At 38.9% G+C, this 25134-nt stretch overlaps 1 protein-coding gene across 1 annotated transcript in view; it reads left to right on the forward strand.

The window, feature by feature from the left end:
• astn2 (astrotactin 2) overlaps positions 1-25134 on the forward strand; it is a 298339-nt gene that overhangs the window by 41145 nt on the left and 232060 nt on the right. Inside the window, exon 2 of the mRNA XM_082542727.1 lies at positions 15927-16114. Coding sequence (XP_082398853.1) covers positions 15927-16114 — 188 coding nt within the window. The remainder of the gene's footprint in view (positions 1-15926; positions 16115-25134) is intronic.

Consider the following 25134-nt stretch of genomic DNA (forward strand, 5'->3'; position numbering starts at 1 on the left):
ACTCATTTCAAAGTGAAGTGTGTAAATGAAATAGTATAGTGATCATGCTAGTAATGGGGAGCCTGTGCCACATACAACAGATTAATCTACTAATGAAGTGTCAGGTTCATCTTGTCAAGCTAAAGTTAGTCACTTGAGGATGATGTCTAATATCTTTTTTTTTTTTTTTTTTTAAGATGGCAGCGCGCACGGGTGCAGCGGCTCTTAGCTCTCCAGTTTGGTGCTCGTTTTTACTTTTAATGTGGATATTTTTGAATGTTTGCAACGCCGCCATCTCTTACAGTCGCCAGAACCTAATTGACCTAGGTTTTAAATATAGTTTGTCTGTTTCTGGCGACTATCAGCGAACACACAACATCCTGGTGGAGATAGCGAGACCGCCAGGGTCACCAGGAAATCAGGAAAGCTAAGGCTGCCTATAGGAGGAGGATTGAAGATCACTTTGCTGACAACGACCCCAGAAAAATGTGGCAGGGGATCAATCACATTACCAACTACAGAAGCAATAACCAGGCAACATCTAGGACTGATGCCTCACTGGCTGAGGATCTAAACCGTTTCTTCGCCCGCTTTGAGACGACCAGGCCCTCAGCTGCCACACCACTTCCACCCGCCCCCAGCACTGGCACACTAACACTCAGGGAGCATCAAGTGAGGTGTGTTCTAAGGTCAGTGAATCCTAGGAAGGCGGCAGGTCCTGATGGAATACATGGAAAGGTTCTCAGAGCATGTGCTAATGAACTGACCGGAGTCTTCACTAAAATCTTCAACCTTTCCTTGTCATCAAACACCGTCCCGCCTTGCCTCAAAACCTCCACCATCATCCCCATCGCCAAGAAGACAGCTGTGGCCAGCCCAAATGACTACAGGCCTGTTGCACTTACGCCTGTAGTGATGAAGTGCTTTGAGAGACTGGTCTGTCAGCACATCAGGGCCGGTCTGCCTCCCACTCTGGACCCCCACCAATTTGCCTACAGGACAAATCGTTCCACCGAGGACGCTATCACCATAGCGCTCCACACTGCGCTGAGTCACCTGGAGCACCGAGGAAGCTATGTGAGAATGCTCTTTCTGGACTTCAGCTCAGCATTCAATCATATCATCCCGGAGATCCTGGTCCAGAAACTGTCTCACCTGGGACTCTCCACCCCCATCTGCCTCTGGATCAAGGACTTCCTGACAAATAGACCACAGTCTGTCAGACTCGACCCCACCGGTCCAGCACCATCACACTCAGCACCGGGTCTCCACAAGGATGTGTTTTGAGTCCCCTCCTGTTTACGCTCTACACATCGACTGCTCCCCTACCCATCTCTCAAACACCATCATAAAGTTCGCGGATGACACCACAGTGGTTGGACTCATCTCAAGGGGGGATGAGTCGGACTACAGAGATGAGGTCAACAGACTGACTGAGTGATGTTCAGTTAACAACCTACAACTGAACACCACGAAAACTAAAGAACTTATCTTGGACTTCAGGAAGGGCAGAGCAGACCCGGCCCCACTTTACATTCACGGGAACTGTGTGGAGAGGGTACACTCCATGAGGTTTCTGGGCGTGCAGATCTCTGATGACCTCTCCTGGACTGCAAATACTATGGCGGTGGTTAAAAAGGCCCAGCAGCGTCTCCACTTTCTGAGAGTGCTCAGGAGGAACAACCTGGAGGAGAGGCTGCTGGTGACATTTTACAGAGCCACCATAGAGAGCATCCTAACGTACGGCATAACAACATGGTATGCAGGGTGCTCAGCTGCGGACAGGAAAGTACTGCAGAGGGTCATCAACACAGCCCAGAAGATCACTGGCTGCTCTCTGCCCAGCCTGGAGGTCACTGCAAACTCTCGGTACCTCAGCAGAGCTGGCAATATCATCAAGGACCACTCTCACCCCAGCAACCAACTGTTTGAACTATTACCGTCAGGCCGACGGTACAGGTCACATAAAACCAGGACAAACAGATTCAGGGATAGCTTCTTTCCCAGAGCTACAGTACCACCGTAGTAAATAAGCACAAAAACAATTGAACCTATTCCATACCATCACTGTCATTATATTATGCTGCTATCCTGTATATATTATACAAACTATTGTTTTTTGTACTTTTTATATTTTACAATTATATTTATTATTGAAACCTGCACCAAAGGAGTGGCACTCCAATTTCGTTGTACTCTGCACAATGACAATAAAGGCTATTCTATTCTATTCTATCTATAAGAAGATGAGAATACATATACAATCATATTCAGAGTCTGGTATATACTTGGTTATTTAGCCTTTTCTTTTCCTACATAATGAGATGAGATTTCAAGTTGAACTTCCCCTATAAATCATCCCTGACCTTTTTTGGGTGCATTGAAGAAATCCCATTACATTTTTACAAGGTTACTCTTGGCAAAACAGCATTTCTTCTGGCTTTTATACCAGCACTTAAGCATGTCCCTCACGGTAAAAAGACAGAAAAAAATCACCAAATAAGATCATTTTTATTAAGATGTTTTACCTTTTAAAATCAGACTATTACATAGCCCATTAAAGCACAAAGTAAGTGCTCTGAGTAGTTAGATGAGCCAATGAATGCAAAGGGCTGCATAGTATTACCCATATTTTAGGAGTTGTGGGTTTCTGTGTGGTTTTCGTGCTACAAAACTCCCGAGTTCAGCTCTTTGAAGGAGACTTTGCAATTATTAATTTATTCATTTAATTTGGAGTGGTGTTCCTCAGCATTGCACGTTTGACAGAGCACTGACCTTTGGGCCTACATTCAAAGCTAATGGTAACATTACTGTTACTGTACATGTTTGCACGCTGCAAACATGCTATCACTAAGAATTTTCTATGTTGTGTGGACATTTGCCTTACTATGAAAGTCTTGAGTTGTCAAACTAACAGCTAGGCCAGTGCCATGCAAATGTGGCACATGATGACATGGAATGTAAAAAACAAGTCTGCAATGCAAAAATGGCATTTCACACTGGCCATCAGCAGTTTTTTGTTGTGAGAAGGTAGTGCTTCCTTTGGAAGCACTTACACAAGTCATGATGGCAGAATGCAAAGATCTTTCTTAGTCTTTGGAGATTTTTATGGGGGATCAAGAGACGTTTCCCTGCCCAAGCCTTATGAAATATATGGCCTGACCCTCGGTCTTCTCCTAGTTGCTTCAAAACCCTCCAAAGTGAGATGATTTGAGGCAACAGATGCCCAAATCACCTATGGTTAGTTACAAGGATGCAGACACAACTCCCACTTTATTATACAAGGACATTATGGCCCATGGCAATGGACCTGGAACCACTTATCTTGCAGACTCCCTTGATACCTTGAGAAGTTTTACAAAGATAATTTAATAATTTGGTCCGCTGTTCCACAGCCAGGAAAGACTTTGTCAAACCTTGGATTCAGTAGGAGCAATGCAATCAGCTGGAGCCTCCTTCCCCACACCCTGAAATGAATACATTTTCCAGGGGAGACTGAGCAGCGTAATACTCCTGAAACTGGAGCACACCCTCATGTCCCTCTTTTGAAAATGGGAACTATCACCCCACTCTGCTGCTCCACAGGCACTCTCCCAGACCTCCATGCTACATTAATTCTACCTGAAAGAGGAAGTGAAATAACAGTTGCACATTTTGTTTTATATTTGTCATATTATTTTCTGTTTAGAGCAATAACTTAGTCAGTATAATCAAAGATATACACTTTATCAGTGTATTGTTGATTTACTTTAATAATTCCAATTTAATGAGACTGCGTGGATGAGCTTACTTTTACTTGTATGATATCTTAATCTGTGGGATAAATATGATTTGATTGCAAACTGTGAAATCTTTGTTACATTCTGTTCCTTTCCCCCCCACACAACTTCACTTTCTAAACATTCAGTGCCATCAGTAAATATTTAGCTATTTCAATTGTGACCAGTTTCTTAGTATACAAGTATACCTTTGAATACTAAGGAAAGATAAGTAATTGAAAAAAAAAAATAAATAAACAGAAATTGCTAACGTGCAACAAGAAAACTGCAGTGGTTTTATCCTTCACATTACATATTAGGAGGATTTAAGCTTTCTTAAACAGTATGTGTTAAGATTATTTTTTTTCCTTTATTTAGCTTTAATTGGAAACAGACTTCACTGTGAGTGACCTACTGAACTTGACCAAGGTCTCAATTGAAGAGACCAAAACAAAGGATTAGTAAATTCTGATGTGTGTATTATTATATTGAAGCCTCCCACATTGGCACTGGCAGACAACTCCCATCAGTGGACAAGCTTTACATATAGTAGGAGTGAATGGGAGAGATGTGAAATCAGAATAGGTCCTGTTAATGGGATTGTAGTGTTTTAGAAGAAGCCTATGCACTCAGCAGATAAGGGGACTGTTTATCCTGTTAATGTGTCACTTTAAGTACATTACGAATAGGAGGGCTCCTGCTCATTTTTTGGCACTCTGCCTTGCAAATCCCAAAAAGCACAATGAGCAAAGTGTTTATAGAGCCACACATTACTCTTGAAGTACTTTTTAGTGGGATGGTAATGTTCTGAAGAAAAGTCCATTTCTATTTACACCTAAATACCCAATAAACATGTCATTTAAAGAAATTAAAATAATATATTGACTTATATTTAAAATGAAGATGATCATGACTTGAGCTCTAGTGAAGTCATGAAGCCATGAGCAGATAGATAGATAGATAGATAGATAGATAGATAGATACATACACAGTACTTGGAGGCATGTACATGGAATTGCACACCCACAGGCATGATATGATAGTTACACAAACAATATAGTGTATTCAATGCTAATGAGAGATAATCCAGGCTTCAGCTGAGCCACACAGTGCGGTCAGTGACAAACAGCTATGTGTTTATTGAATTTAACTCTTAACAAAAAGGTTCTTAGAGATCTGTTAGTTCAACAGTAAAAGAAATCTTGTTTTATAGTGCCTTTCTTGCTTTGCATTTGTCTTTGGATAGTGTTAAACAATATCTATAGTTAGTTAAATAAAAAAAATTAAAAAATAATATAAAATCTTTGAAAAAAGTTTTCTTTTCTTCATGGTATTTAACTTGTTTTTTGTTTTGTTTTTGGGTTTTGTGCATTTTTGTCACACTTAAATGGTTCAGATCATCAAATGAATTTTAGTGTAAGACAAATATAACCCAATTAAATACAAAATAACTTGTTTAAATGGTGACTTAATTTGTTATGTCACCACTTACCTGGCCCTGTGGGACAAAATAGTTACCCCATCTTTTTAAATTGTGAATTAACTTGGGTTAACATAGTTTTCTTTTAAATCTGAGTTCAGTTTCGTCAGCCACACCAAGAACTGATTACTGCTAGATCAGCTGAATAAAGAAGTTAAATAGAACCTGGCCAATGTTCAAAGGTCTGAAGGCTGCAGAACACTGTGAGCAGTGGTGAACCTTCCCCAGAGCTCCAAGACTGCATCACATAGATGACAAAACCTTCAACACCATGCGAACTAAAAGAAAGATTGTATGTGTATCATCATTAGGATGTGGATTTGTGTTGGTGTGTGCAGTGTTGGGGTAATTCGTTATGCTACTCTTTACATTAATTTCTTGTTACTCCAATAAATGATCTGAAAACACTGTCACATACTCTAATTACCAGTTAACCATATAAACCTTAGGCTACAGTCCCAGACAACAACACAAATCTCTATGCTAATATGGACACACATATGATCTTTCTTTTAGTTTTTAGCCTAAGTATGAACACAAACCTGACAACACAATGCAAAGAGTCTTCAAAGCCATTGCTACAGCAGTTCTATGGCAGAAATATGAACAGGTAGAAATGGAGGCTTCAAGGCTGACTTATCATCAGTTTTTTACCTGATACTAATCTGGCTGCTTGGCATTCACAGCTTTATCATCTCTCCGGGTTCTTGGCTATTCAGTTCAATTCAATTTTAATTATACAGCACCAAATGACAACAACAGCCGCTTCAATGCGCTTTATATTGTAAGGTAGACCCTACAATAATACATACAGAGAAAAACCCAGCAGTCATATGACCACCTTACAATATGAGCAAGCACTTTGGCGACAGTGGGAAGGAAAAACTCCCTTTTAACAGGACTAAACCTCCGGCAGAACCAGGCTCAGGGAGGGCCGGCCATCTGCCGTGACGAATGGGGGTGAGAGAAGGAAGACAGGATAAAAAACATACTTTGGAAGAGAGCCAGAGATGAACTTTTCTTTAGCATTCTGTCTGTGCAGATGCTTGCAAAGAGCAGAAGTTGTGTTAGCAGTATATTGCAATTGTTTCCTGGATACAGTTTCCACTTTATCATTGCGCTGTTGTCCTTTTGTGCAATAAAACTAAAAGTTATGTCCATAGTTCTGTTCTTGAAAAAGCTGTATTGCTTCACCGCTTCACCATTATCCTCCTGCACACACACAAACTAAAATCAGGTGACTGCAGCAGGACGTGCGTAGGGAGAAAAGTGATTGTCTGTTTGACACTTTCTTTCGGTCCGGTGTGCAGGTAACTGAAGAACCTTTGTAGTGCAAGTGATTGCATAATTGTAACTGCACTGTAAATATTGAAATTAGTACAGTAACATGTTACATTACTGCATTGCGGAAAAATGAAATGTGATTACAGTAATGCATTATTTTGTAACACTTTACACCTAACACTGGGTGCATGAGACTGTAGTCTCAGGTTTATATTTTTAACTGGTAATTATGTGACAATGAATTTCAGGTCAATAATACTTTTTCACAGCACTGTACAAATGAGGACAGAATTATTAACCCCCATGTGTCCTGAGCAATTCCAGTTCGTTCTTATTTCAGCAAATCTCTGAAAGTCCTCCAGATTTTCCTCCTCCTGGATCTTCTGGCATGGACCTCGGTCTTCAGTTCACTCCACAGATGTTCAGTAGAATTAAAGCCAGTCAGTAACAGTCACTTCAGTCTTGAGGTGACTGTTCTTCACCAGCAGTAACTTTTGTTTAGTTATGCTGCTAACTGTTTGAGGGTTTCTTTCAAAAAATTGATATATCTTTCTTTTTTCGTGATTTCTTCCACTCTGATGAAATTCACAGTTCGAGATACCACTGAAACATCTACACAGGATAATTCTCCCACCACTGAGTTTCCCGGTGGGTAAGGTACAACTCACTATGTGGCCAACTAGTTTTGTCTCATCTGACCAAAGGACACATTTCCAGTATGTGTAATCTTTCTCAAGGTTGTCCATCAGTTTGATTTGAAGGAGTATCTTCTGCTTTTCTTGGTCTCCAATCTTGCAGTCCATTCATGTGCAGGGTTCTAGTATTGTTTTTCTTTAACAATTCCCAGCTTGGCTAAGTCCTTCACTGTCTTGACAATTGTCCTGGGGTATTCAGACACACCTCTCACCACTTTTCTTTCCAGAGCCTTTGAAATCTTGTGCTTACTACTTCTGCCTGGCTTGTTCTGTGCTGTGTGGCTCTTTTTTAATTTTTTTGTGATACTTCTTACTCCAGTTCTTGACAGAGTGACAAAGTGTGTAAATTGTAAGATAACAATGAGTTCTAACTTGATTTTACAAGTACTGAGCATTACAAAGTTAAAGCACACCTGCTATGTTGAAAACCCCTTTTATGTGAACTTAACTTTACTTTCACTTAACTTCTATGATTTTTGCTGTGGGGGGAAAATGTATGAACGATCTGTTCAATTTAAGTCACTCACTACAATTCAGTCCTATTTTTAACCAAACCTTGGTTACCTGTTTTCAAATCACAAGTCAGCTTCTCTTTTAAGCTGGAAGCCTGACTGGTGATGGCTCAAAAATTGCAATTGGTTTTCTGAAAGAGGTGGTCAGTTCACAGTCCACCAGCTGCTGCTGTGATCGAACGCAGTGGGAGGTAGCATGGGTTTATACCAGAGGTGGGACCAAGTCATTGTTTTGCAAGTCTCAAGTAAGTCTCAAGTCTTTATCCTCAAGTCTCAAGTCAAGTCTCAAGTAATGTCAGGCAAGTCAGAGTCGAGTCTCAAGTCACTGGTGTAAAAGTCCGAGTCAAGTCACAAGTCTGAAACTTTGAATTTCAAGTCCTTTCGAGTCTTTAAAAAAAAACAAAAACGAAAAAATAATGTTGCAGTTATGCTAAATGTAAATATTAGACCATGTAATTTTAAAATCTGTGTTTTTCTCAACACATGACAAAATAGTGAACTTAGAAAATATACACAAATTGTGAAATTGCACCTCTTTAAAATGCAGCTCAATTAAACCTAGCTCCAAGAATAATTTTCACCGAGAGTTCTGAGATAAGCTGCATGTTATTCTTGGATGCGGTTGTAGGACCAGCTTTAAAATCGCATGACAAAAATATCATACACATTAAAAAAAACTGCATCACCAACGTAGCCTGGACAACATTTGCTAGTTAGATGAAGTCAGCTATCTCATCTTAGCATATTTATATGCATATTTATAATTATACGGTTCTTGGAGTGAGTGCATACACTCATGAAGTTTAGTAACTTCCGGTCACTGCAACAAGCCCAGGTACAGTTTACCGACGGATGGGTGCAGGACCTTGAAATGCACCGTGTAGAAAGTAAAGACCATCGTACGTATCATAAGTTTACCAGTCTCACAAATTGTCGTCATAAATACACATTCGTTAACCGTTTATTAATAGGACCTTTGAGCTCAACGGTAATTAATTAGTAGTGGAAATAATTTCTGGTAGCGTTACAGAAATGTAGCAGTGACAACAATATTGTATGCTGTAATCACCGCGCGGATAGGAGGCGGCTGGCTTGACCGCGGCTCACAAATGACGGCTCACTTTACCGCAGTCTGTAATCGTACTGGGCAATTAGTGATACAAAAAATCTGTTTTATCCTGTGAATAAAAGTATATGTTTTTGTCAATGTACCATAATAACAGAAGCGAAACGCAATATTGTGTCAGGACAATTCACTATTTATGCACAATAAATAAAGGAGCATAGCGCGACAATTTCTGTTCAGCGCCAGACTTGCTTGTAACCTATATCACTAATTATGTTATGAAAATGACGTATTAACTACTAAAAAACACTGACCTTCGTGTAAATGCTTGGAGCAGATTAACCTGTGAGCTGGAGTGTTCTGGGACGTTATATTTTGTCTTTGAATGGCTGCAATCCAGGCCATCCGTCGCGTCTTTGTTACTTCGGAAACATGGCTTGAACAATTTCTCTTCAACGACGTAATCCGATAACAACCGATCTCTTTACCCGTCGGCTTCCCGTGGCTGTCATGCGACCGGCTATTGCAGTTAATAATACAACAGCTTCTTGACATTTTTGTGTTTCTTTTTATCGCTGTTTAACTGATTTTAATTGAAAGCCTGCGTGCGCTAGTACCGCTTGCCACGAGTTCCCAGAATCCTTTGCGGTTCTACCCGTGAATGACGTCACATTTTCAATCTCTATATAATATGCATGTTAAATTTTATATTTGGGGTAAAATATCAAGTCTTTTCAAGTAAACCGGTTCAAGTCCAATTCAAGTCCCAAGTCATTGGTGTAAAAGTCCAAGTCAAGTCACAAGTCTTAGAACATTTTTTCAAGTCAAGTCTAAAGTCATAAAATTAATGACTCGAGTCTGACTCGAGTCCAAGTCATGTGACTCGAGTCCACACCTCTGGTTTATACATCAGCTATAAAGCTTTAGTGGTACTACACTGTTAGGAGTTCTCGTTAGCACAAGATTTTTCAGAGGCACTTTTAAAGAAATACAGAGACAAAATTGTTGTTATTGTTTTAAGTTCTGTAATAGTTTTCCTACAGCACAGATTAACTGTAATTGGTGTTTTCCTTGCTATATTCTGTGTGCAGCGCAGTAATGATATGCATTTAGAATGTACTCTAATAGTCACTAAACAAACTCACCAAGTTATGATTAATTTAGAGATGGTTTCACATAATAGAGCCATTAAGAGAGTACCATTACATTAAGCACATTTAATCATCACAGAAGTCTCTTCAAACCCTTTTTAAAAACTTCCCGGGATAATAGGTAATAATGTAGAAACTGGTGATATTATTAGTAGATATGTTTGTCTTTTAACATTTCATTTTGTGAAATGCCATTGAAGAGTATAAAGTGGCCTCTGCAGTGGCGAGCATGTGGGGAAGTGAGGTGAAAACCAGGTCATCCAGAGGAACAGGTGTCGAGTCAACAGAATTGGATCCCACAGTGCAGATTGAGCGAGGAAGTACAGCAACAGTCTGATGTGCTGAATGTAGAACTGTACTTACAGCTTTTTCTGTACTTGCTTTCTCATTTACTTGTTTTCACTTATTTCACAATTTAAATGATCGATAGAAAGTCCAGAACTTAACGATGTAAAAATCATCGTTAACGCACTAACGTATTACTTTGTTATACCTAGTGTGATCACCATAAGTGTGTGGAAGCTCTGTGTAATCAACACTGACATTTTCTGAAAAAAAAACCCTTATGCTTTTTTAATTGTGCTCATTTCAATTGATCTTTATGTGAATTCCAGCTATTCCATTAGTGCTCATAATGAGACATTAGGGTGGCGTGGGTATTAAACTGGAAGGAGAACCCTGCTACTGTAGCCCATCCTAGATTTGCCTAGATAGTCCTCCGCACTCAGGGTTATTATACATGGTAATTGGTATTTTACAAGGTTATCACATCAGCAGCAGCTAGTGAAAGACACAATTTTAAAGCCTGGTTGTTCTGAACATTTTCTATTGACAGTCGACAGTTGTGTGAAGCTGAAATGAAAACATACCAAATGTGCCATTGTCACAGCTGACAGGAATGTTTTGTGGCAGAATTTGAATGTCTAGAAGGTATGGCAATATACTTGAATACCTCTGATGAGTGTCAGACTGTTAAATATTTCTCCCCTTTTTCTGTTTCCCACTCTGTTTGCCTCTCCGTTACACACACTCTCACCTCTCCTTTTCTGTCCTCGCTTTCATTTTCTGCAGAGAAATTTGAAGCCAGTGATTCCATCCTTTTCTCATGTGAATTATTTAATTTTCATCTGCCTATTGTGTTGTCATCCATACTATAGGCAGCCTAAGCAGTGAGATGTGGGGTGCAATCAGCCATAGAGTGACACTTTATGCCACGTATGTAATGACAGGCAGCAAAGTGCCTTTAGGGTGCCAGCTTTCATCAAAGTAAATGTTGATGACATGTAGTTGTTGCAGAGCTGACGAACTGTCAAGGAGCTGTCAGGTTTGCACAATCACTGACACTGCACAGCTATGATCACCTTTATAATGATGAATGCTAACCTTTTGGGAACATGTAGTTGTTTTGTAGGCAAGCAGAAAAATGTGTGAATGTATGGGCATGCATATGTTAATCAGCGCCTTTGTAATTAGATACAAGATCTATTTTAAACTCACGTCTGTCAGACTTCTTCAGGTAGGGACTCATACAACCTAGTTGTTCTTCTATTAGTACTTGTGATATTGAAGAAGGAGTCATACTGTAAGGTGTAAGCAGTGTGGCTGTCTGAATTTAAAGGACACTGCATCTTCAATTTAAAGCAAAATTTCTGATAGCAAAGTCAGTATCTCCAAAATTGCTGCTCTTCCCTGAGCTGGAAATAAAAGCACTGAAAACTGATTTAAAGATGTATTTAGGTAATACGTTTTGGAGATGGTCCATTGACACTGAATTAGATTTTGACTCTGTGGGCTCATAGATTTTTAGAGATATTGTATTTAAATGAGTTCAAGCTTTGAATGAGAAAAATATGCCCAAACCACCACTATGTTAAAATCTTTCTTGTGCGTGTGTCATTCATGGTCAGCAAGCAGTTCCTAGATTTTGCTGCTGATGTCTGGCAGACATCATTGCAGATCTTTGCACTGCTGTTCAGCATACTCTGCCAGCGTACACGGTGAAATGTTTCAATGTGTATTTCATTTTTGGATAATAGTAAAGGAGATTTGTACAACAAATATGGTTGCCAGATTAAATTGGTTTCACCCATTTTAGGTCTTTTCACAATTTATCCATTTTTATTTTTTATTTCTTTCATTTAGCCAATTCGGGAACATGGAGGGGTTGGAGCTTACACCACTGACTACTGCTCTCTGTGGTAAATAATTGGAACTAACCTTCATCCACTGTTTTGGCAATTTCTGAGCCATCTACATGTGTTTTCCTCCAATAACCACTAGAGACATAAATGAGCCCACTGCAAATTTTGCAAAAAAAGACAGTTGCAGGTTTAAAAATGACAGAGGAGTTTGAGTACATTCTAACTATGCCATTTCCAGCTGCTAGCAACAAATATTTCTGGCCCAACTTCACCTACTTCCAAGGTGCATGGAGAAGACAAAGATCTGATGACGTGATGACTCCAGCGTCACTTCAAGTAATAGGGAACAACTTTATTAAGTGACCAACGCATTTTGGCTTTTGGGCTTCAATGAGGTCATTGCAAAATGTCGAACAGTTTGTGTTTAAATAAAAAACAGAAAGAGAAAAAATTCCAGGTGGACCAATCACACCTTCACAAATAAACGAGCTGACCAACTGACATTTAACAAGGTGTTTTCGCTAATTGGCTAATTGGTTAAGCCACACCCCAAATAGGTTCTGTACTGAACCACTACAGATTAAAAGGGGAGGGAAAAAAACCAAAACAAAAAAATCCCTGCATGTCTTAACGTAACATTTCAAGTGTATTTCCATGTTTAAGTTGCTGAGTTGTCAGTATTTTACTGTAACAGAAAAGCAGTGTATTGTGTGTCTCAACCCTCCGTCGCCAACCCCAAACCAAAACCCAGACAGATTCTTACTAGTTACAAATTATTGTATCTTTTCTTTGTTAATATTATCATCATTATTATTATTATTATTATTACTATTTTGAGTATTTTGTGTAGGAAGAATGAAGAGCTATCGTGTTGTCATCCAGGCCTTACTGTTCTTACTCTGTGTTGGTGGAAAACCTCAGTGTCATCAAAAGTATAACTCTGAGAGACTATCCTAAGTGGAAATCACTCTTGCTCAAGGCAAAATTTAAAAGAATGTGGAAACTACAGTAAGTCCAAAATTGAACTCAGCACTTCTAGTCTAGGCTTGCAAATTGAGGAGGAAAAGATGAAAGATCCTTGAGGAGAAGCAGATTAAATTAGGCAAAGAGAGAAACACAGTAAGACGCACAGTGAGCACTTATGATCACCAGGTTTTGTAATAAGAGTTCTGCTGACAATGAGTGCTGAATAGATTTCATTTATACATTAAGTACCTGCAGAGAGGATTTAGAAAAGAATAAGAAGACTTTATCAAGGATTTTAAGCTAAGCTTTCAGTAGTTCTCCTCCAACTGTTAGGCAAACTTATGAAAAGTTAAGAGGCCAAATCAGTATTTTCACTTTTGTTGCATAGTGTTTCATGGCCAGTTTTATCCATGCAGAATCAGACATATGTGAATAACAGAATTTCTATAATGTATTTTATCTCCTACTGAAACTTTATGAACAGATAGCCAATAAAAAAGTCACAAGCATTTTAAAAGAGGTTTTCACACTCTAAGGGTCCAGTAATCAAGATGTGCCATAATTACTTTGTGATTCATGGAGACATTTCTTTCCTAGTCTATGAAATCGGCAATACTGGAATTTCTTTGGGCTGTCCTTGGACACAGTTTGGCAGTATTGCTTACGTGTACACACTTAACCAGTGTGTACATGTGCACGCACTCATGCACGTGTACACATTAATAATGTGCCTCCTAATGAATTACAAGTAGACCTTGAGGCCATACACCTATGTCCCACTAACGTCTGGCTTCATGCCCAATGACAAGCCTCATAAAACAAAAGACAAGGACAGACACACACACACACACACACAGACACACACACACCATTCTTTTGTCTTAAAATAGTCTTTCCTCATCTGCATAATGATCATACAGAGATACACAACAACCTCACAGCATCTACTGTTTTAGAAACTTCCCATCTATTCTGCATGTGACTGTAAACTGTGTCTTTTACTTTTCCACACAGGAACACTTTTAATCTGTATCAAACTCATTGTCACTGTTGTGTAAAATCAGAGTCAAAATGTGTAAGAAAGGTAATATTGACTGGAGCTTGGCAGGAGACAGTAGCATCACAGGAGGTATGTTACTGGTGGCCCAGCAGACAAAACTTGACCTCTCACACCGAGAGATGGTAAAGCACTCTCCCTTCATCCTGCAGATTAAACATTAAGAGATGAATAGCCAGCAGTTGTAGGATTTAAGAATGTCACACCCTACAAAATTTTATCATAAGCTGTAGTCAGCAAAATTATACAGCATTTCCCAGGTCTTTTGCAAGAGTGTGGACGTTTCAAGTGCACTTTCACAGAGAAGAGTTGCATTTAAGATGTGCATTATAACTTAAAGCAGTTTTTTATTGGATTTATGTATAAACTGTCAAATAATTCATCATCATCATAACCAAAAATATTATTATTTGTGCTTGTGAAATGTAATGATTGCCTCTGTGCAGTCCACCTCCCCCTTCCCCCCGACAGTTAGTAAAAAGGATAAAATAGGGAAAATAGTTATTAATTGTGGTCTACACGACTATATTTTTAAGTAACTATAACTGTGCATATAACAACATGATTTCTACCATGATGAACTGTGTCATTTTCTTATGCAGTGTCTGTTCTGCGCATTCTCCCCCTGCACCTAAAGGCCTGTCTCAGTGCTGAGCACAGCTCATGTAACCCTCCCCTGCTGCCCGTGTCCTCTGACCCAGAGTCAGCAGGTTAATAACCAGCTGTATCCAAAGCCATTTGTCATTTGCTACCTGCCACCGATAGAAGATGTCAGTAGATGTCTGTGCCCTTGTCACCCAGCCACATGACAAATACTGTATCAAGCTTTGTAATCGGAGGCTCCCTTAGGCTTCTCAGTACTGCTCTACTGAGCAGCCACTCCCACTTGATAGCATTAGATTCTTGTGCCATGATCCATATCAAGATAAACCAGTGATCTCCCTGCTCTTTTTCATCTCCTTTTTCCATTGCTCCATAAAACTCAACTGAGTGTGTCATTTTTTTCTGTTCGTACATTTCCTGCACACTTTTCCTTATAAACTTTTCCAGCTTTCCTTTCATTCTTTCCTTTGTTAGATAGTTCAAGTAAGTACTAGCCTGAAGCTGGTGGTTTATATAATGTAGGATGATTAACGCAGATAAGAAGAAGGGCAGTGACAGCGTTTCTGCGACTGTTCCTGATATATATGTTTAAAATTGAGCTTAATGAACCCATTATCTGCCCATTGAAAGTTTTGGCAGACTTTTGAGTCTGTTGTTTTTGGGTGACAGGAAAATAAAAAGAAAATGGGCAAAAATAGTGTAAACAAATGGACATGAGCATGGATAATCCTTTTCCATCTGTGACTAATTTTATCTGTAATTGAAGCGATGTATTGGTTGTAATGGCTGAAATATTTGCGATGACTTCCACTTAGTCTTTTTGAATTTCTACAAATCTCTAACTAATACCATGGCTTAATAAGTTGTCATAATAAGGATTGCAAAGCAGCTAAGCAGAGAAATGGCTTGACAGCAACTCTCACCAAATCAGCTGCGCAGCTGTAACAGAACCTAAGAAATCTATAATCTTCAGAAGTTAGATTTCTAGTTGGAAGTGACTGTTTGTGCGTGCAGAGACAAGGCCATGCACAAAATATATGCACACATAATCCCGTATGATGTTACCGTTATTTGTTAGTTTCTTCAGATCAACTGAATGGATGTGTTTTCCTTACAGAGTAACATTAGCAAAACGTGCCCTGTACACACAGACAGTCCATGTGCATTGTCTTATTCATAAAAAACAAAAAATAGGCAAAAAACATTTTTTTCTCTCTCTCTTTGTTCTTTTCAGAGATGTCTGGTACTGGGGAAGAAATTTCTCAGGTACATTGGAAGCAGCAGTGGTTGGAAAATGGGACACTGTACTTCCATGTGTCCATGACTGAGTCTGAGCTTTTAGCTCAGACCACACAACCTACTGCCCGGGAACCGGCCCACGTGCTGCATGAACACATGCATCTGCTACACATCTCAGTTATGGTAAGTTCTAAGCACTAAAAGTGAAATATCTGTGGTTGTAGCTTTGAATGCATGTCCAGCATGGCAAGTGTCTGTATGCAGAAATATAAATATTTTGTGGTCCTCCAAAGTTTTGTCCAGCTTTTGAATTGTTGACTGTTTGTGGTGTGCAGACCTTTATTTTTTTTCTTTTGTTGTTATTTATTTGTTTCATTCTTTTAATATTGTGCTTTTATTACTGTGACATAACAAAAGGTCATTTAAATAAAATGTCAATTTTGAAATCACATGTTGCACTCTAAGGCCTACACACAGATAGGTGTTCATATTTTAAAAAGGTTTTTACAAAATCTTTCCATTTTGTAGAGGCTGCATTGCATTTTATACTTTGTCAGACCAAAGTATGAGCAAAAATTTAATCCACAAAACCGGTGTATCTTATACTGCTGTAGCTGATAATACACTAATTTACTAACCAACCTACTACTAGTCATGCAGTGTCTCCTCCTCTTTATTATTGAAGATCATTCAGTTCAATAAAGAATAATCAGCACTGATCAGGGACAGATACAGGGAGTGCATAATTATTAGGCAAGTTGTATTTTTGAGGAATAATTTTATTATTGAACAACAACCATGTTCTCAATGAACCCAAAAAACTCATTAATATCAAAGCTGAATGTTTTTTGGAAGTAGTTTTTAGTTTGTTTTTAGTTTTAGCTATTTTAGGGGGATATCTGTGTGTGCAGGTGACTATTACTGTGCATAATTATTAGGCAACTTAACAAAAAACAAATATATACCCATTTCAATTATTTATTTTTACCAGTGAAACCAATATAACATCTCCACATTCACAAATATACATTTCTGACATTCAAAAACAAAACAAAAACAAATCAGCGACCAATATAGCCACCTTTCTTTGCAAGGACACTCAAAAGCCTGCCATCCATGGATTCTGTCAGTGTTTTGATCTGTTCACCATCAACATTGCGTGCAGCAGCAACCACAGCCTCCCAGACACTGTTCAGAGAGGTGTACTGTTTTCCCTCCTTGTAAATCTCACATTTGATGATGGACCACAGGTTCTCAATGGGGTTCAGATCAGGTGAACAAGGTGGCCATGTCATTAGTTTCTCTTCTTTTATACCCTTTCTTGCCAGCCACGCTGTGGAGTACTTGGACGCGTGTGATGGAGCATTGCCCTGCATTAAAATCATGTTTTTCTTGAAGGATGCAGACTTCTTCCTGTACCACTGCTTGAAGAAGGTGTCTTCCAGAAACTGGCAGTAGGACTGGGAGTTGAGCTTGACTCCATCCTCAACCCGAAAAGGCCCCACAAGCTCATCTTTGATGATACCAGCCCAAACCAGTACTCCACCTCCACCTTGCTGGCGTCTGAGTCGGACTGGAGCTCTCTGCCCTTTACCAATCCAGCCACGGGCCCATCCATCTGGCCCATCAAGACTCACTCTCATTTCATCAGTCCATAAAACCTTAGAAAAACCAGTCTTGAGATATTTCTTGGCCCAGTCTTGACGTTTCAGCTTGTGTGTCTTGTTCAGTGGTGGTCGTCTTTCAGCCTTTCTTACCTTGGCCATGTCTCTGAGTATTGCACACCTTGTGCTTTTGGGCACTCCAGTGATGTTGCAGCTCTGAAATATGGCCAAACTGGTGGCAAGTGGCATCTTGGCAGCTGCACGCTTGACTTTTCTCAGTTCATGGGCAGTTATTTGGCGCCTTGGTTTTTCCACACGCTTCTTGCGACCCTGTTGACTATTTTGAATGAAACGCTTGATTGGTCGATGATCACGCTTCAGAAGCTTTGCAATTTTGAGACTGCTGCATCCCTCTGCAAGATATCTCACTATTTTTGACTTTTCTGAGCCTGTCAAGTCCTTCTTTTGACCCATTTTGCCAAAGAAAAGGACGTTGCCTAATAATTATGCACACCTGATATAGGGTGTTGATGTCATTAGACCACACCCCTTCTCATTACAGAGATGCACATCACCTAATATGCTTAATTGGTAGTAGGCTTTCGAGCCTATACAGCTTGGAGTAAGACAACATGCATGAAGAGGATGATGTGGACAAAATACTCATTTGCCTAATAATTCTGCACTCCCTGTATGCATTTCATTTCTACCAAGCTTTATCTAGATACTTGTAACTAAAGGTTTATACTATATAAATCCATATATATATATATTTTTTTTATGTTAGTAGTGTTAGTTTCTACCTACACCAAAATGCACATTACAACCACCTCCACTAATTTTGATTTCTACACCATTCTTTTCTGCTGTACCAAAATATGTTTTTCCTTAAGTTAAGAACAAACTCTTCACCACATTCTGTGCTTTATGCGGGCATTTTAAAAAGTGGGTAAAAAATAAAAAAATAAGGATAATGCAGTTATTATAATAATAAAAAATGTATAAAAAGTTACAGAAGGCAGTACTTTTGAGTGTTTTTATCACTTCCAGCTTACGGCTTCTTACTGCTTATTTATTTTATTTATTTTTTGTCCACTCTAGACTCTGTTCTCTTCACTTTACTAATTCACATTCTCCACACATTTCCCATTTTTCAGGCTTCAGGTCTCATACTTCGCATCTCTTCTGTATTGGCTTTTTTCTGCTTTGCCTCTTCTTGCACACCCCACCACTCTCCCTCCTTTCTCCCCTCTCTGCTCTGTGCACCACATTCTCGCTGTGTGCACACCTCTGTGTTACTCTCGTGGCTCTCTTCAGCTTCATCTCCTTCTCACTCTCCCTCAGAACACTTTTAGGGACACTTTAACTGAAAGGGTGTGCAGAAGGCTATCAAAACAGCATTACGTCCATTGAACGTAAACTGAAAGTGAACATTACATTTTTCATTGCATAACTGACACCGCAAGCAGTTATCTGTGTAATGACCTTCATTTTGATTTTGCCATTTTTTTGTATATATTTTTGTCAAATTAGAAATCATTTCCATCGTGAAACTGTAACTTCTGTGTAGCAGGAAGGCAATGTCGCAAGCTAATCTAACACTGACAACTCAGTCACCATCTATCTACCTTTTTTGCTGTTGTACGAGGAAAAAAAATCAGAAACTAGATGTCCGTCCATTTTGTTTACCATTTATCAGCGTCCTGGCATGATGTGGGGTTATTTCCCAAGTAACTTTGGATTAGATGTCTTAGCCAAATTGCTAGTGTAAGCTAAAACCACATAATTGTGGTGTTCATAATGGAATGGCAGAGGAGGATTGTTAGGTACTTCCACAGTTTAAAGGCCCATATAAATTAACTCCCAGTGAGAATATAAATTACCAATCCAACTTTACAACCTTCTTCTGTGCACATTTATATTTAGGTATGTAGGTTTTTGCACACTGGCACGTTTTTATGTAATTTTGCCTCTATCGGCCCCCAATGTTAATTTTAATGCAGGCCAGGCCATTTTAAATCAAACATTCAAAATGTGATTAAAGTTCAGACTTTCAGCTTTATTTCCAAGGATTTGACAAGAGTATTTCATTAACTGTTCATGAACTGGAGACATTTTTATACATTGGCCAGGCCCATTTGATATTCATATTGATCTGATATAATTTTAAATATCAGTATTGTTTTTAATACTTGAAAATCCTTTGCAGTTAATGACTAGCTGAAGTAGAGAACCTCTGGGCATCACCAAATACTGTGTTTCCTCCTTTGAGATGCTTTGCTCGGCCTTTACTGACAGCACTTTTAGAGGGTCTTGCAGGGTCTCCTAGCCTTCAGCTGTAATTGAAAAAACATGTCCTACAAGGTTGCATTCAAGTGACTGATTTGGCTGTTAGAGAATATCCCATTTCTCTGCTATGAAAAGTATTTGCAATGATTTGGCATTAGGCTTAATCTCAGCAGAGTATATCGCCTTATACACTTCAGAATCCATCCTCCTACTTCTATCAGCAGTCATCAATAAACACGAATGACCTGTTCCATTAGCAGCTGTATATGAACATGCTGCCACCATACTGAACAGATGATGTGCTATGCTTCAGATGTGTGCATTTTTCTTTTCCATATTTTCTTTTACCACATTTCAATATTGATTTCATCTCCTCCAATTTAATCTTTAAAAAATAAGGGGCTGTGCACAAAAATTGGTATAATTGGTATAACAGTTAATAAAATGCTTTTTTTGTTTTGTTTTGTTTTTTTACATCCTTCCCACCCATTTTCGATATATAACTGAATCAGAACAGATGAAGCAATATTGAAATGTATTTGCTTTCTTTTATATAGCATTTTTCTTTTCTTTGCTAAATGAACTTCTTTATATTATTTACATGATCAAAATAAAAATCAACAAACAAAAAAAGAAAAAGTGAAAATCTGCACTTCAATAACATGTTGATTGTCTGCTGAAAACTCCACTGCGGTGGCATACAAAGTCATTAAAAATGTAATTCATTTTTAAAAAGTCATTGTCCAATGATTTTTTTAACCTAACTGTTAAGCTGTTTTGTTGTTAAAAAAATTAATATAAAATGTGGTCTATAACTGAGATGGCAATGGCAGTGACAATGATAACTGCCTAATTGATTAAGAACAATCAATGGACTGGCTGAGCATGTTTATATGTCAACAGTTGCTTGGACTTCATTCTATATTTAGCTGGAGGTCATCGCAATCAGTTCTAGTGCTAAGCAGGTAGTGACAGTCTCATTATGTTGGGATCCCAATAATTTAAAAAAGTGAATGGAAGCACAGTAAGGCGGTAAGACTAGGACACAACGGCTGTATCCCAATTCAGGGTCTGCAGCCTTAAAGTACGCAGCCTTAACGGTCCACAAGGGCCGCGTACTCAAAGACCGCTGAGGCCGGAAGTGCGAAGCTTGTGAAATGGGTCAGTCTAGCCTCCGTCGCGCTGCCCAGGTTGCCTAGCAACCATGAAACTAACAGCTGGAAACGTTTCATACAGCATTGTTTGATAGAAATGAAGGAGAAAATCTTTTGTTCATTTGTTTGTTTGTTTCTACATGAGCTTTGATCATTCTCTGTAAGATTAAGCTCAGCTATTGAACGGCGTATATTTTAAAGTAAAGGCTTTAAAACCAAGTTAGTACAAACGTCACTAATGTCACATAACTTTGCCGACATGTGGCCAACAGTAATGTTCTAATGTTCTTCGTTATTAAACATTTGCACATAAATAAGTGACATAATATTCAGTACTTACTTAAAGTTTACTCTTCGGGCGCCCCTCATCCGCCGTTTTTTTTTCCGGCAAAATTATCCACACCCACCGCCGCGCTATGCATTCTGGGATATGTTGGGCCACGAAGTCTACACCGCCACATCCTTAAAATTCAGGGAAATGAAGGACGCATTTGAAGGCCGCATTTCAGGCAGCCTACGAATTGGGACAGCCTTCGTCGCGTCGCTGTGACGTAATCGGCCTTAAAATGCGGCCTTTAAGGCTGCAGACCCGGAATTGGGATACAGCCAAGGTATGCCAGTTTGGCCTTATGACCCTAAGGTGTCTCCTCCTTTGAGTGAACATCATTATGTCTGATGCTGTCAGTTCTGGGCCAGACTGAAGTGTGAGTACTCTATTCTTCTGGCATTGAGCTGTCAGTTTCTCACTCACTCAAGCAATCGTTTTCCAACTCACTCTGCTTTTCACTGTCCCTCTCCAACAAAGTCTCTCTCCATCATATGACAGCAGCAGACAGAAACAGATATTCCTTTCAACACAGACTGAAATGTAGTGATTAAGTTCTCTCATGTTTTTAGTAATAATCATGCTGACTATAACATATTGTAGGCAATTTTTATTCCAGGTTGAGTGTGGTATGTATCTTGGCAGGTTATTGCCAAGGCTTCCATCTAGAGTAGTAATTCATCGATAGACTGATATTACTTCCAGTTACCTATCCCAGCTACCATAGGGCAAGAGGAAGGGTGGCCCATGACCGTGAAAGCAAGCTCTTCACACACATGACTGACTGACAGACTGACGGATTTAAATAAGGGCAAAAATGATTGATCGAATTTAAATTATTCTGGGCCCTGTAGAAATAAAAAAGGAAAAAAATGCCATTCCTTAAATTATTAACCGGTAGCACTACACGGTTTGCTTGTAGAAAGCAGCAGGTCCCTTGTTTTGATCAGGCTCTAAGATGTAGTGAACCAACCCTTAAATAAAAACACCATCCTACAGATGAGGCAGATTGGAAAAGGAAAAATGATGCCCAATGCATGATGCAACAGAGAGTTTTTTGTGCTGTGAAAAATAATTTCAGGTGAGATATAATTGCATTTCTCAGCAATGAGCACTGAAAATGATATAAGGCAGCAGAAATTGGAATACGTTGTTCAGAAGAAATAGCAGTCAGTCATACAGTGTGTAGCACTGTAGAGCTTTTTTTTTTTCCAAAGAAATGACATGTTTAAGTTCACTGGGAGGACAGGTAGTATTTTACCAAAATGAGATGCAATAAAAGCTGGCAGCTGAAAGCCTTTCATATGCCATATTACATAACATAATCATCAATTATATGGGATCTGGGTGTCTACAGCAGAACACAAAATTGAAAATTGTGGGGGGGTTTTCTTGATATTAGGATAAAAAAACAGTTCATAAACTAAAATTTGACTAAAAACCAAAATGGCCAGGAAACATTTAATTTTTAAACTCAGTCTGGCTCATTTCTTATAATTGAGCCTGAGGTCATTTAATATTCTTGAGCTCACACAGTATGAGTAAAGAACTACTCTTCTTATTGCTGGCCTGATAGATATGCATGGAGATACAGTGCACCCTACATGGGTGAGATGTCTTCTTTATAATTAAACAGTCAGTGGTGATATATGACCATCAGTGTGGTAGGTCATGGAGGTATTTTAGGCAGTTGTGTCTATTCTAGAATCAGGGGCTACGGAAATTAATTTTCACCGTGCATATGCGGGCACAATTTTTGCCGGGAGTGAGGACGTTTTCAATTATCACATTAAAGTTCAAACGAGCTACATTTTAATTGCTCTGAGGTTTAATTGTTTCAGTCACCTTTTAGTTTCTATAATTTTACACATGCATGTTATTGCGCCATGAATACAAATTCAGCTGTAATTAAAGTTACTGGTAGGAAGTAGCTGATAGAAACGGGTAGAAACTGATACAAGGTTGCAAGTGGACATATATGGATTTATTTAAGAAGCTAATTGGGTCTTTAATAAAGCTTATTTAAATCACCACAGCTTACAGTGTATTACTTTACCTATAGCCACACATCATAAAAGAGTGGTTTATATATAGTTTCAGGCTCAACTTGCTCAGTTTCAACATGTGGACTGCAAAAAAGCAATGAGAATCACTTTAATTAAAGTTACAAAACTAATTACGCATTGTACATTATTTAAGGATTTCTTCTTTGTCGTCTTTAGTACTTATTCTCTTTTTTTATTTCTTTTTTATGTTGTATCCAAACCACTATACTAAGCCATGGTCATAATTCCATCTCTGTAGGTGTAGATAAAGTGAAATAGAAAGCAAGATGAAAAGTGTGTCCTTATTGATAATGAATATTCTCTGCTAGATAATCCTTACTGAGAAATGCAGTGCTAATGTTTATGTGTGTTGCTCTTAAAAGAGAAAAGCAAGAGGTGCCAGTTCATGTCATTGGGTTAAAGATGTGATCCATATGGCAAATGTTGCAGGTGCCCAGGTTTGAGTCTACTCCATGCCGTTTTGTCCCTTTTCTTTCTTCATATTTTTCTGTTTCCTCTACTGTCCTGCCCAGATAAAAGGCTAATGTGCTCAGCAAAATTAAATATAATAAATTATCATGATTCTTAAAAAAATATACATTTTGTTTAAATTGTTTGAATGTATCCATACTGCCACAATTAGTTTCAGTTTGTGTCCAGGATGTCTGTGAAGGTTGTCAGTCATCCAAGTCATTGTAGTTTAAGGAGCTTGGAAAGAAAATGGTCTAGACTTCTTTAAGTTTCCTTGAAGACGTTTCGTTTCACCTCTCATCCGAGAAGCTTCTTCAGTTCTAAGAGCAAGTGGTGGAGATTTGAACCTTATGGGAGTGTCCCCAAGAGGGTCATGGACCCCCTATTGATCCTCTACCTAATCACACAGGTGTGGGTCACAATCAGCCAAGGTTTCGGGTGAACCCATTGTGAAACCTAGCCCCACCCTATCATGTGATTTACTCAGGTCAAATGGCCCAGGATGTGAGTGGGCATTAAGGCGTCTGGGAAGGGATCTCAAAACTGGATTATAGACAGACGTGTCATAAGCCACCCCCTCTGTTCAAAGATGGTCATTCACAGTGGACATAGATAGTTTCTTTCACCATCTGTCTTCTCTGTCCAAAATGTGAACACTGCCATTGGCATCCTGCTTTTATGAAGTGGCTGTTTGGTCACTCCAATGTAGAGGTCTGAGCATTCCTCTCTACACTGTACAGCATACACTACGTTGTTAAGTGTGTGTTTAGGAGTTTTGTCTTTGGGATGAACCAGCTTATGTCTGAGTGTCTGGCTGGGTCTGAAGTTCACTGAGGTGTACGTTGTGTCTAGTAATTAATAAATACTGTAATTCACATATTACCAATTGAAAGGAATTGAATTGTATGTATGCAAATGAATTTTATGTACGTATTCTACTGTATGTAAACATTATTTAAATCTTCCTGTAAATTTAATAGTAAGTAGTACTACAGTATTATATATTAAGCTTGCAGTGGTTCTCAATGAAGTCCCCAAATTGTTTTGACGCTGGTTTCCACCAAACTAGCCATATGACATAATATTAATAAACTAAAGAAAAATGGTCTCAAATTGTTTAACAATGTGCTTTTTTTAGTGAGTACCACTGCCACAACATAATGGCTCATCTCAAAGAAGCTTCATTTATTTGGTGAATGCATGTCCTTCTTTTCTTTTACCGAGTCTCATATGATGATAAAATATATTCATGCTTAGTCATGCAACAATATTTAGGTTTTGAGAGAAGATTGGGAATTAAATGTGGATCCATCCA

The sequence above is a fragment of the Aulonocara stuartgranti genome (genome assembly GCF_965226115.1).
Source record: "Aulonocara stuartgranti genome assembly, chromosome: 7".
Taxonomy (NCBI): domain Eukaryota; kingdom Metazoa; phylum Chordata; class Actinopteri; order Cichliformes; family Cichlidae; genus Aulonocara; species Aulonocara stuartgranti.